We start from the raw sequence: 13551 nt of genomic DNA, 5'->3' as shown, positions 1-13551 counted from the left end.
TGAACTAACTGCACTGTAAATACAAAAGTCTAATGAACTTTAAATTTGATTCCATTGAATATAATGGATGATAAATTCCTTACAGGATTACATGTTGGAGCTTGAGGTCATATTGGATTTGCACATATCATCATGTATCATATCATCAATATAATCAGAATCAGTGATACTTTATTGATCCCCAGAGGAAATTTTGATTTGTCACAGTCCGCAAGCATACACAATTATAGAATTAGGAAGTGGCTGCATGAAGAGAAGACATTAAAATATAACAAACCAGAGAACATTAAATAAAGATACACAACATTGGTTAGCTCACCACTTGAATGACATGACAATCTGTCTTACACTGACTAGAGATTATTATCAAATACGTTTGATAATGTTTATGATCAGCAATACAGGACGTTAAATACACATGGGTGCAATCATGTCTCCATGACAAGGCAATAAAGGGTTTATAACGACCCTGCCAAACAGTAACTTCTGATAACACATCCTGTGTTTGATAGGTTTTTAGCTCAAATGAACTGATGCGTTTTAGTTACCAGTGACAATAACATGAACATCTTACTATGTATATATGCTTTGTGGGAAGGTTGTTGTTTATTATTATCATTATCATTATTATTATTATTATCATAAGTATTTTATCATTATTATTGGGCTATTATTATTATTTTATGCATTGGCATCCTGCGAACATGTCTTATTATATGTGTTATAATATTAATGTTGTTTATTTTATATGGGACATTGTATTTTTGTCACATCGATCCTTTTATGCTATCCTTCCCTGTGTCCAAAATTTTATTCTAATAATATATGACCATTAATCATGATGATTTTTCCACTCTTTATCTCCAGCAGCTCCACCAGCCGCTCCTCTCTAAGTTTGGATGGTGAAATGCATCTCATTGGACGGCAGGGCTGGGCTGTGCTGTCAGGTGATGCAGCGGCAGCCACTACTCTCTCTATTTTCCTCTCTTTGTGGAGAAATCACTGGTCTCTCAACCCGGATGCTGTGCCACAACTATCGATAATTTTGCCCAGTGCGCAGCGCTGTAGGCAGAGCGAGGGGGCGGAAATATTTCAGTACCCTTGAAGCGGACAGCTCTTCCCGGATCCACACGCGTCTGACCGCCGGGCTCCGCATCCCGAGCCTGGAGGGCAGAGAGGACCATCATTCATACCCAAGATAGTGGAAGGTGCCCCATTAAAGGCAAACACCTCCCTGCTCGTGCAAGATCGTGACCACTCGCACGCCTCTGGAGCCGTAGTGGCAGGGTGAGAAGGAGGGAGGAGGAAAGAGGGAGCAGAGCATCACCACAGAGAGATGGCGGAGTGCGGGCGGAAGGCGCTGTCTCTCCTGGAAGCGGCCCGCTCCCGGTACGAGAGCCTGCAGATATCGGACGACGTGTTTGGCGAGTCCGGGGACGACAGCAGCGACAACCCCTTCTACAGCACCTCCGGGGACTCCGACTCCGACAACTACATAGCCGAGGTGGGCGAGGAGGACCAGCAGCACCACCACCAGAAGAGGGGGGATAAGGAGAGCCGCGGGGGAGCAGGGGGCGGCAGCGGAGCCGGTCCTCCGGGCTCTCTGTCCCGGAGTCAGGCTGAGGAGGAGGGCTGGACGGAGACGCTGCAGGATGTCACGGTGCCGCCGTTCAAAGAGACATATGGTGAGACGTGATGCACGACAGCATGAATAAGGTCATTTGTGCAGCGGAGAAGAAGTGTGTGTGTGTGTGTGTGAGGAGAAATAGTGCAGCTCAGGTTTTTCAGGTCATGCAGTACTCTCTATCTGGTGCCCAAACAGCACACAAAAGCCTTTTTTTTGCTTTGGAACAACTGGATGCTTGTCTCCTTTTGTGTGTGAGTGAGTGACACTGCATTGTTAATTGCTGCAAATGCTTTAGCCTTTGATACTTCACCCTTTGGTGCTCTGGTGCACATGCTGTCCTGTGAGAGGGTGTGTGTCCATGTTTCAGGGCAGGGCATGCTGTTTAATTTAGAGAACCAGCATGATGTCTCCCCTGATTGTACACTTACAAACACACATCGCTTAACCCTATGAAACCGGAGCAATTTGGCTTGATTTCTTTAAAAAAAACAGAAATAGGGCAATGAGCAACTTAAGAAATGAACCAAAAAATTGATGAAAAAGTTAAGACTACAAGAAAATTACCTGAAAATTGGCACAAAAAAACAACAACCACAAAAATAAAATTTAATTATTTCCTTTCCTTTCGAATAATGCTGAAAATAGTGTTTATTTTTCCCTTTATTCCCATGTTTTTGAAAGATATCAAATTAATTTGCTCTCGTTTCAGAGGTTTAAATGCTTGTGAAAGGTGTCTGATCACAGCACAAGAAAATTGATGATCCAGGTTTCTTAAAGCATAATGTAGTATGATGCAGAATACATACACACACATGCTTTGTCCTCCTGCACCAAAAATTAACACATCTTATAACTGTAGTAAAATGAGCTCATGGCACTCTGATTTGCACACTTTCTCTTTGTGTGTGTCCCTGAATCGTGACAGTTAAACAGCACTGGGCACCCACACGGCTCCGTCTTTCTTTGTCTTATTCTATCTTTGTGAAAAATGCCTAAAAGCATGTTCTCATTCTGTTTAAAACCCATCACCATTAGAACAGTTTTTATCCATTTATCTATCACTAAATACAGCATGATGCATTAGGGAGTGAGGTTTGGGTTTATAGTGCAGCACCTTCTGTCAGGCTTCGTTTGGATTTGTCCTCCTCTCCTATCTCTTCCGCCTCAGCTGAAGCAGCAGCGATAGGTGGAAATGCCAACCTGGATCCACTGTGACATGCTGAACTGTTGCACCCTCGGAGGTGAAGCAGCATATGGCTGTAGCAGATATGAACCAAGCTGCTCAAACATGACATAGAAACACACGTTGGAGTATTCATATGCAAACTGATAAAGCACAATATTGTGGCAGAGTCAGGAAACCACTGGAAATTAAACAAACTGCAGTGGTTGTATGCAAAGATTTGTTTGCAAGCATTTAATTCGTTTTTTTTGTCCCCAATCCTGATCCAATTCATTTGATACTGAGTATCTGTCGACACCGAGTCTCGATTCACTAGTACACCTGCACAATGTACACTTCAAGTACTTTAAAGTTATAAAAATCAATCCAGTATCTATGCTTGGCAATTTAATAACTCTGCAGTGCAATACAAGATAAAATGTCTGCATCTAACAGTCCCTAAGGTGTTTTATTTTATTTTATTTTTACATAAATAACAAAAACAAAATAAAAATATTTTATACGGCTTTTAGCACAATTTCACATAGTGCAGTATTTGTTTTTTCAACAAAATAACAAAGTAAACACACTGTCTTCAAACATTGCCCTCAAGTCCCCGTAATGCAGCATTGTAATAAAAGTACAGAACACTATAAATGAGTAATATAATCACAATTACACTTCAAAGTAATGTTATAGCCGAACCTTAACCTTCCCATTCACATTAAATAAAAATCGGTCACAATTCCTCTTATTACAGAAAACTAGTTCATTAAGAATAAAGCGGTGTAAAGGCTTTAGTTGAACATGAAAAATATCAGTTTCTATTTATTGGAGTAGCCATATTACAATAAAACCTGAATATCTGCTGCAAACTGTGCTCTCTGTTTACAACACCTGTGTGCACAAAGGATCTGGCAGTGCGCATGCTCAAAATAACCAACCCTGACCCCTCAGATCCAATCAGGACACCTGCACTGTTAATACTAATATAAAAATTCACTATAAAACAAATGAGCCGATACGATGATTTAGATAGAAGTTTTTCATTGTTAGGTGCACTGTTGGTATGGCGCTCAAACTGAAGGTGGTGGCCTGTCCCAGAAAGCAGGATTACTGAGCAGGACACCAAACACAACCTGGAACAGCTCTGTTTACTTCTGTCCAGATTTGGAGGGTTTTCAGCCAGACCGGTTATCCAGCTAACTTCAGTAATCCTGCCTTGTGAGACAGGATGCAGATATGGGGCCTTTTTCAACTGTCATAGGAGCTTCTTTGGTGATGTTACAGGATGTTCTGCACATCCAGCTCTGCCATGCTTTATTTGACGTTTTATTGCTCTGTTGACAAAAGCTCAGGAGGCAGCAGGTGTGTCTGTCTGCTTTACAGTCTGGTCTGGTTTGTAAAGATACAGTAAGTGCCTGTTTGCAGTGTGGGTGTGGTCCCACCATCTTGCATCATGATTAAGAGCTGCCTGACTGGATTGATGGCAGGACTGCCAGGGAGCATAATCACACTTCAGACCTCAAGGTACCAAGAGCGTGAGCTGATTTTATCGGCCAAAAGGAGTAAAGATTGACTGCATCCAGGGCAGCAGCATATCTACATAAATATGTTTCTCCAACAATTTTAATGGGTTGGGAAGCTACTTAACCCTTTGTAACCCAAACATATTGGCTTGCTTTCTTTCAAAAACACAGGAAGAAGGCAATGAGCAGCTTAACAAGAAATAACCCAAAAACGAAGAAAGAAAAAAGAAACAGAAAAAAACAGGAAAAAAAACCAAAAAGAGACAAGAAAATGACATTAAAAGGTGAAAAAAAAGTTTTTTAAAAAAACTCTCCAGTATAATTTTAAATATAGAATTCTAAAAATAGCTTTCTGAACATTTTTCCCCTTTTTGGATAATTTCCCCACAACTAATTTTCAAGTCATTTTTCTTTGCATTTATTTATTGATTATTTTATTCATTGTTCCTTGTTAAATTTTTTTTTCCCCAAAGATGTAGCAGAATCAAGGACAAAATTTCTCTTTTTAAACTTGGTGTAAAAAAAGACCAATAAATCTACCCTCCGCTACCTTTTTGTCTTTAATTGACATGACAGTTATAGTGTGAAAAGGGGATAGAGAGGAGATGACATTTTTAAAAGAAATCAAATCATTTTTTTCAGATTTCATAAGTTTCAGTGCCTGTGAAAGGTGTCTTAACTTTGTGCAAAAAAGCTAATGTCAATCCAAGTTCTAAAGGTTTAAGCCACTAAATCAGCCCATGGTGGACTCAGTATTTCTCTATCTCCCCACCTGTCTGGCAATTTTTTTCCTCACCTGCCTGCCTGTCTGTCTTCCTGTCCATTACCCTGTCTGTCTCTGTGTCTCAGCGGTGACGGTGCTGACACAGACGCAGTGCTGATGTGACAGTTGCACTCCTTGGAGACTGTGCACCCCGTACATAAATCATCAGCCAACGTCAGAAAACATCCAGTCAACCCCATGCAAACTCTTAAAGACTCTGAGTGGTTTGGGTTTGTTTACAGTTAGAGCTGCAACTCTTTCACAGTTTTGAATCAAAAGCAGAGGTTTGAGTTTTTCACTTGAAAATGTCATTTACTCAGCATCGGGTTCATAGGTGATGTGATACGTTCATGTCACCGAGAGACCGTTTACTCTGCAGTGGGGTTGTGGCAAAGGACCAGGCAGAGGATTACGGAGCATATATCCACATCTTAGATTATATAACCACCTTATCGTGATGTCCTAGGGAATTAAAGAGCTATTTATTCATTCACTTTGCTGAGCGTGTCTGATAGATTACTAGTACTCTCCATATGTCAGTTTGTCCGACTGTTTGTCCTGTCTGCAAGTTGTGTCTTACCATTTGCAGAGCCATGTGGAAAAACTGCACACCTACACAGAGACACAAAGAGAAATTTGATCATTTTCTCATTTAAGCATTTATATGTAAAGAAGGCTACGCTAAAGTAGCAACTGCTGACTGTTGTTGGATATGTTTTTAAGACACGCTTGTCTAAATATTCAGAAAACAAAAAAGAGTACATATTTCAATCCATTATGAGACCAGGGTATGCAGAGACAAAATAAAAACCAAAATAAAATGAATAGCATATAAAGCAAACAAGATGTTTATGCATGACACAGGAAAAAAAGAAACCCTGAAAAGTATTATATCTTTTTTCCATAGTGATCTAATGACTCATTGTCATTGACTATAACTAAATTCATATCGTACTAACCATATATGTATGTATGTATTTATATATGTGTGTGTGTGTGTGTATATACAGTATATATATATATATATACATATATATGGAATTTCTAACTTACAATATCTTGCAATATGAAAATCCCATACTGTTTCTTGATAACACAGGCAAAATTGACATTAAAGGCATATAATTTCAAATTTTTACTTCAAGATAAATAAGGCTATAACATGACAACGATGACTTGTGTTTTGTTGGTATATAGCAGAAAACGGTGAGAAAGCATAGCTGGTAGTGTTGCACAGATACTGTGAAAAATGAGCTCTGACACTGTTTCAAGTACCCAGTATTAATATATATTAATGAATCATCATTTTTGACTACACTACTGTATAATGACATAAAAATACTTATTTCTATCAATATTGTGCTATTAGTTTCAGTATTTTGCCCAGAAATAGCTGGGATTTGTCTGAGAATGTATTCAGAAATCGCTCTCAGACTCGTGCTCTTTCTGTAATTTCCTCTAAAAGCTGAGCTTAAAGCACGTTGCGTCTACATGCAGAGTTTATCCACCCCAACTACATATTAATCTCTCATTCTTAAATCCATGGCTATAAAAGCTCTACCAGGCAGCTGTTTGTCCTCGCCAATAGAAATACTACAACAGCTGATAATCATGAGGGATTATACTTGTGTCAGTAATGTAGGTGGAGTTTTTAAATGTGGGAAATTGATATTTCAAAGCATCCCTTGTAGAGACCCATTAGCTAATATTAGTAGTCTGAAAGAAGAATTATGTAAACGTTGATCCAGTTTTATCAGCATGATGTAGACTTCTCTGTAGATCAGCTGACAGGGATGTATAAAGAAGATCTATGGAGGAAGCAGACTGAAACAATTCCATTATCCATAAAAATGATGAGTTCTTCCTCGGGTTGTATTTTTGGCTTACTCCTGAGAGGAGCCGAGGTGAGTCATTTCGCCTCGGTGGACCTTCCATCTCAATGTCTGATGTTTTTATGGAGGAGTGGCCCGCTCCGAGGAAGTCATGCTGGATTTTACATTCAGCTTTCAAGTCTAATGGAATGCAAATGAGCGGATTTCGAGCTGTGGCCCGACTACTTCTGCTGTCTTGGCCGCAAGCATCAGCTTCGTGGGCGTGCTTGTACTTCTCTCTCTGTCTATTTTCCCTCTTCTTGTTCTCGTCCACATGCTGCTTGAATAGTGTACCATTTAGGTTTAATCCTCGTGCATGTTGTCTTTAACTCAGCATGAAAACACTGAAGCAAAAGTCCTTCATTTCTGTGGTTGCAGACACTCAGGACTAAAGAAAGGATAGAGACAGAGAGAAAATCTTGTTCGACTCTGTTCAGAGATAATGAGATCGTGCTGTTCAATTGAGCCTGAAGTTGTTCTTCTTGACGTCCAAATTCCCTTTCAGGGATCCAACAGCCTTAGAGTAAAATCTCTAATTTACTAGAGCATACACATCAAGCCAGTCACTGCATTGTGTATTGATTGTGACTTAAATGCATAGCCGAAAAGCTTGTGCACAGAAAGCTTTTAAATGGAAGGTAAATGTCACTTTCAGCTCAGTAAACCAATGAGTGACAATATACAAAAGAGTGAAAATAGCTGCATAGTAAAGGATGAAAACTTTCAAGTCTTACTGGTTGAGGCGACCACTTAGTTTTCAGCACTTTGAGTCACTTTAACCCTAAAGCCCCTGAACACAAAAGCCCAACTTACTGATGTTGCAATTTATTTCAACCATTTATCCTCTCATTTTTAACCTTTCGTCTGTTATCAGTTACTTACTTTTTCAACTGTTTTGCTATTACTTTAAGGGTATAGTTCACCCCAGAATCAAAAATACATATTTTTCCTCTCAATCTATCAATTTCGATTGTTTTGATGTGAGTTGCTGAATGTTGGAGACATCACCTGTAGAGATATCTGCCTTCTATTCAATATAAAGAAACTAGATGACACTCAGCTTATGGTGCTTAAACCACCAAAATTTACATTTGAAAAATTATGGAGGAATGGCTTCATTCAGTGGGGCTTTTTGTGAACTTGTATATACAGTAGTGTTTTATTTCCCTTTCATTTTTTTCAATTGTTTTTTCACCTTTGTACATATCTGCACTATTTTTCACTTTGGGAGGCCGACACAATAAATTGCACCAACACCAATTTTTGACTACGCCATTGTTTGTGAGGAGTTTGTCGTAGAACCCTGTGACACTCAACAGCAGTGTCTCTTTCCACAAATCATAACACTGTTACTCAAGATAATCCACAGACCTTGTTGTGAGCAGTTTCCTGTAGGAACTGTTTTCTTTCTATCGAACTACACCCGTAGGCTAACCTGAGCGAGCTAATGTTACACCTTGGCCAAGCAGGATACCATTAATGTTTATATTAATGTCAAGAGCACGAGACTGTCATCCATGAATAGATTCATGCCTTCTCCTGCCCGGTGATACAATTGACGGCTGTAATTTGGTAGAAAGAAAATAATTAATGAAGCTGCTCGCAAAAAGACCTGTAGATTATCTTGAGTAACCTCATCAGGATTTTTGGAAATAGACATTGCTGTTACAGTTATTCCCATTACAATTTATGCATCTATGCTCGAAGCAGTTTGAGTTTGAGTTGCAGGGTGGGGATTTCATCAGTCAATCTGTCTGTGGTTGGATCGATCAGAGCTAAGCAGATTAGATCCATAGATTAGAGAAGCAGCTGCCGCAGAGGTGAGTGAAAGCAAACTTTCCATGAGAAGGCAGCAGGTTTCATATTAAGTATGTTGAAAAAAGAATGGAAATGAGACTAAAATGACACTAAAATGAGAATGGTTTTGAAAAGAAATAGTGCCTTGTTTTTGTATGAATAAATTAATATTTCACTGTCACTGTGCCTGGTATTGTGCTGCATGTGTCTGCGAGTGTTGTGCTCTGTATAACATAACAGTATATATTTCAACAGTGCTCCTAATGAATGGTCAAGCTCAATAAAATAGAAAATTAATATGTTGCAACAAATGCTGATAAAAATAGATGAATACTTGGGGAACCTTGTGTTAAGTTTTTCAGATTTTTTTTTTTTTTTGTTAATTTGAGCATTACAAACTGAGCGCCATCCACTTCAATTATATTACAACATCTCAACAGCTGATATCTCCAACACTCGGCAACTCACAGCAAAACAATCTAGACTGACAAACAGCACTGCAAGTAAGAGGAAAATAATGTTTTTGTAACTGTCCTTTTAAGGTCTGTTGTGTTACATGAGTGTTTGCAAATCGTCATTTAAGTGCATCCATTATTTGGTTTTAAAAAGGCAAATGATGCTGTTTAAACAACCCTTTCTCTGATCAGCTGATACATGACTGATAGCACGACTTCTGACGCCTTTCTTTCATGGGTCACTATTGACACAACTATCAGATCATGACTTCGACTGCCATAACACTAAAGCAACAAGACACTCTAACCTTCAGCAAGTGTAGAAACGCCACACTGCAAGGATGACAGTGTGGTGGCTGTCATGTCGTGTAAACAATCTAACCGCTGCCCTGGGCCTCTGACACTAAAACCAAATGCTGCTGTGGCTGATTCATGCACAAGCACAGCGATTATGTGTAAATGTGTTCTTCTGATGATTTATCACAGTGTAAGATTACCTTAACTAATGGATGTTGTCTCTCTTTTATTGTTTCTTCTCCTCTTATGAGATGACAATGGCATTTATGTAAGCAAGAAACAGTTTGCACACATCCCACACAGCCTTGACAGTGACGGCTCAACAAAATCTAAAACTTTTATTCAGCAAAGTCAATCAAATTGTAGGCATGATGCCCAAATTTAAGGGATTAAGTGACAGTTTTGTCTCTGAGTTAGCCCATATGGGACTCTCTATCTGTCAGTCTGTCCATTTCTCTCTGTCATAATCCTTTTTTGTCCTTCCTGTCCTGTTCCAGGCCCCGCTCAGAAGATGCCGGCCACTGCCACAGCCTTGGACTTCTTCCAGCTCTTTGTCCCGGACAATTGCATCCAAAACATGGTCACCCAGACCAACATGTACGCCAAGAAGTTCCAGGAGCGCTTTGGCTCGGACGAGGGCTGGCGTCCTGTCACAGCTCAGGAGATGAAGGCCTTCCTGGGCTTTGTCATCTCCACCAGCGTGCACCGCTGTGAGTCGGTGCTCAGCATCTGGAGCTCAGGCTTCTTCAGCAACCGCAGCATCGCCTTGAAGATGAGCCAGGCGCGCTTTGAGAAGATCCTCAAGTACTTCCACATTGTGGCTTTCCGACCGTCGCAGGGGAGCAACCAGGGCCTGTACAAGATCCAGCCCTTCCTGGACTCTCTGCAGCAGTCATTCGGCTGCACCTTCAGACCTTCACAGACACAGGTGGGTGCACTCTCCTGCAGGCGTCATTTTCCTAAAGTATCTCATACTTTCTAAAGTATCACATACTGAAGATCAAGTTTGATACTTGATCTTCAGTTGGCAAACCACAGACAAGTTTTTAGTTTAACCTTTTGAAACTTGGGCAAATTAGCTTGATTTCTTTGGTTAAAATGGCAATGAAATAGAAAATGACCCAAAAATTAGCAAGACATTAGTTAAAAAAAAAACACTACATGAAATTAGTTGAAAATTCCCTAAAAAATAGAAATATATATATATTATAATATTATCATTATAATAATTATGATTATTATTTTTTAGCATAATTTTAAATATGTAATCATGATAACTATAAATAAAGCTTTTTCCCTAGCTTTATTATTTTTACCAAGATTTTTTTCCCTAGCTTTAAAAAAATATTTTATAAATCTTTAAACCAACCATAAAAATGTCTTCATTTTTATGGTTGGCAGTGTACGTTCACTTTATGTTTTATTTATTCACTTTTAATACAGTGTCTGATGAGTTCCCTAGTTACCTTGTGAAAGAAAAATGTAAAGGTAATTTGCTCTTGAAGTAGGGTGAACCGACTAAACAGCATTAGTATTTGGGTTAAGCAGTCATTGTTAACAGACCTCCCCTCCAGAGGACTCACTTCTACTTGTTTTCAGTTGCACTGTATGCCTAAGAGCTACATTTATGCAACTGGGGCAGTGAAACGCCAGCCTAGCTACTCTATTTTGGGTGGGCTGGAAGTTTATTTGACTCCTACTTTACTTTCTTCTCCAGATGAACAGCAGCACTGCAGTTTCTAAAGAGGCAGCAAGTAAACAACCTGATTGAAGTAGAATCTCAGATTAGCCCGTCTATATTATTATGTTCTTGTTCAGCTTAATTACTGTGAGAAAGAAAAAATATGAGATGTGCTCAGTTTGAGCAAAGAAAGATAGCAGCAATCGCTCAGCCTTGTTTTCTTAAACCTGATGAAAATCAAGCTCAAAGTGTGTGCTATTAAGAGCAGAGTGTTGTGGCAATTCACAGAGGAAAGAGAGATCATAGCATGTCATTTGCTCCTGATTGTCCCAAATTATAACATTTTGCTCATTACTCACTCATGGAAATGGTTACCATAAAAGTTGCCAGAAGAAAATGTTGGTATTGTATGTTTCATATGTATCATATCAGCATTTCTAAAGTGATGTAGTTCTGATCACATGTAAAAGAGCCAAATTTGTCATGTGGAGGCAGCTTTTTATGCACCAAACGTGGCTATTTTGAAGCGACCTGTCGGTGTGGATAGTGGCATGAAAAGTGATTGTTTTTTTTACAGAAACAATGCAGCATTCTAAGCTGTAATTGTGCCATGAAAATTGGATATTATAAGCCAAAAAAGGTCTTTGACAAACCATAACCAAGTGATTTTTGTACCTAAACATGACCACACATAAATTATAGCATTGTTGAAACGTGAAGAAATGTTACATTCTGGGCTTTCAATAGAGCACCAAACTCCGACTCCAAAGACTTACTTTTGGGGGGGGGGTTGATGTTCTTTTACTGTTTTTTAAAATTAATTTCTGAAAAAAAAAACACATTAATATTAATCCAACATATTTTGCCATTTGCAATAATTTCTTTTAAAACTGGAAATTTCTTCCTCACCGACTTGAAAAGCAAGACTGCAGACTGAGGCTGGTATGGCCGGCCCTCTGTCTGACAACCCAACCTCCATCTGCTTGTTTAATATGCAAGGCTCTATATATAATAGGGGGTCCCTGCTCTGTGTCTATTTCGGGGGTCCCTAGCCTGAAAAATGTTGAAGACCCCTGCACTACAAAAAAACACACATAATAATATGTCACTAATGTTACAAATCTGTAGTTTGCTGAAAATTACATAACCTGCATTTGTTCTTGCGATAGGGTTGCATAAAAGTCACACAAAAATAACATTTTTCTTCAAATGGTTTTTGGTTCTTTATTGGAGGACGTAGTTCATTTCACTGAAGGGCATTTTTATTCGGCTGCATGTTCTTCCATCATAATAAAAAAATAAATCACCTGACGTATTCAAAATCTGGCTAGAAAGAGGGTACCCGGGTTGCCTAATCATATCCCAGCGGGATCTTGATGCCACCCCTGCAGACACGTTCGAGCTCTTAAAAATTAATGAATTTCTGGGAAGTAGTTGATTAAATTACCTCATGCACTGCGAATGTTTTAACATAATCTTCACTGTGAGAGATGATGTCAGTCCAGTGATGCATTTGGGAATACAGTCTCTTAACAGCAAGACCCCATATCACATCAGCTCTGTCATTGTAGAGTCAAAGCAGTTTGAATGTAAATGTTGATGAGTTTATTTCATTATGAAGTGATAAAGGGCTTCACTTCAGTGCTCTGTATCCACTTAGATCTAAAACTGACTAAACTGAGACAATGAGGGCAGACCGGCTGTCAGACAGCGTGTGTGTGTGTGTGTGTGTGTGTGTGTGTGTGTGTGTGTGTGTGTGTGTGTGTGTCGTTAGCAGAAGAGACGTACATGTGTATCTAGGCCAGTTTGTTTTATCTGTTGGTTTTCTGTGCCAGGGGCAGAGAGCGGGCCCAGATAGTGAGAGTGACGGAAACTGTTGCTCCACAATGGAAAAGTAATCTGTCCATTTAAAGACTGATGCAGAAGCAAGGAAGCAAGTTGATGTAGTGGTTTCAGTTTAGGCTGCAAATAATGATAAGTATCATAATCGATTGATCTGTTGATTATTTTCACAGCTAATTAATAAATAATTTAGTTTCTAAAATGACAGAAAATAGCAAAAAAAAAAAAGGGCAATGCAATTTCCAAAAGTCCAAGTTGAAAAATTTGAATATAAACAGTGCAATATAATTTGGTTTGATTTGAATTACTAGACAGAGTTTGCTCTTTTGGAGGCTGTACAAGAGGCATTTTGGTCATTTTGGCTTTAAAAAGGGACTGTTTTGATTACAAAGATAGTGGCTGATTAAAGGTTCAGTGTGTAGTGTAGGATTTAGGGGCATATATTGGCAGACATAGAACATAATATAATTAGTATGTTTTCTTTAGTGTTTAATTACTCAAACGTAAGAATCGTTATGTTTCCAAAT

At 39.1% G+C, this 13551-nt stretch overlaps 1 protein-coding gene across 1 annotated transcript in view; it reads left to right on the top strand.

Annotated features, from left to right (window-relative positions):
- Positions 1-137: 137 nt before the first annotated feature.
- The window catches only part of pgbd5 (piggyBac transposable element derived 5), a 36240-nt gene continuing 22826 nt past the window's right edge, over positions 138-13551 (top strand). Inside the window, exons 1-2 of the mRNA XM_042502284.2 lie at positions 138-1685; positions 9999-10429. Of these exons, the coding sequence (XP_042358218.1) occupies positions 1337-1685; positions 9999-10429 (780 nt within the window). The 5' untranslated portion in view covers positions 138-1336. The remainder of the gene's footprint in view (positions 1686-9998; positions 10430-13551) is intronic.

The sequence above is a fragment of the Plectropomus leopardus genome, chromosome 13 (genome assembly GCF_026936395.1).
Source record: "Plectropomus leopardus strain MGB_pleo_1.0 chromosome 13, ASM2693639v1, whole genome shotgun sequence".
Taxonomy (NCBI): domain Eukaryota; kingdom Metazoa; phylum Chordata; class Actinopteri; order Perciformes; family Serranidae; genus Plectropomus; species Plectropomus leopardus.
Note: the sequence above shows the minus strand (reverse complement) of the source record. Positions and strands in the feature narration are given on the sequence as shown.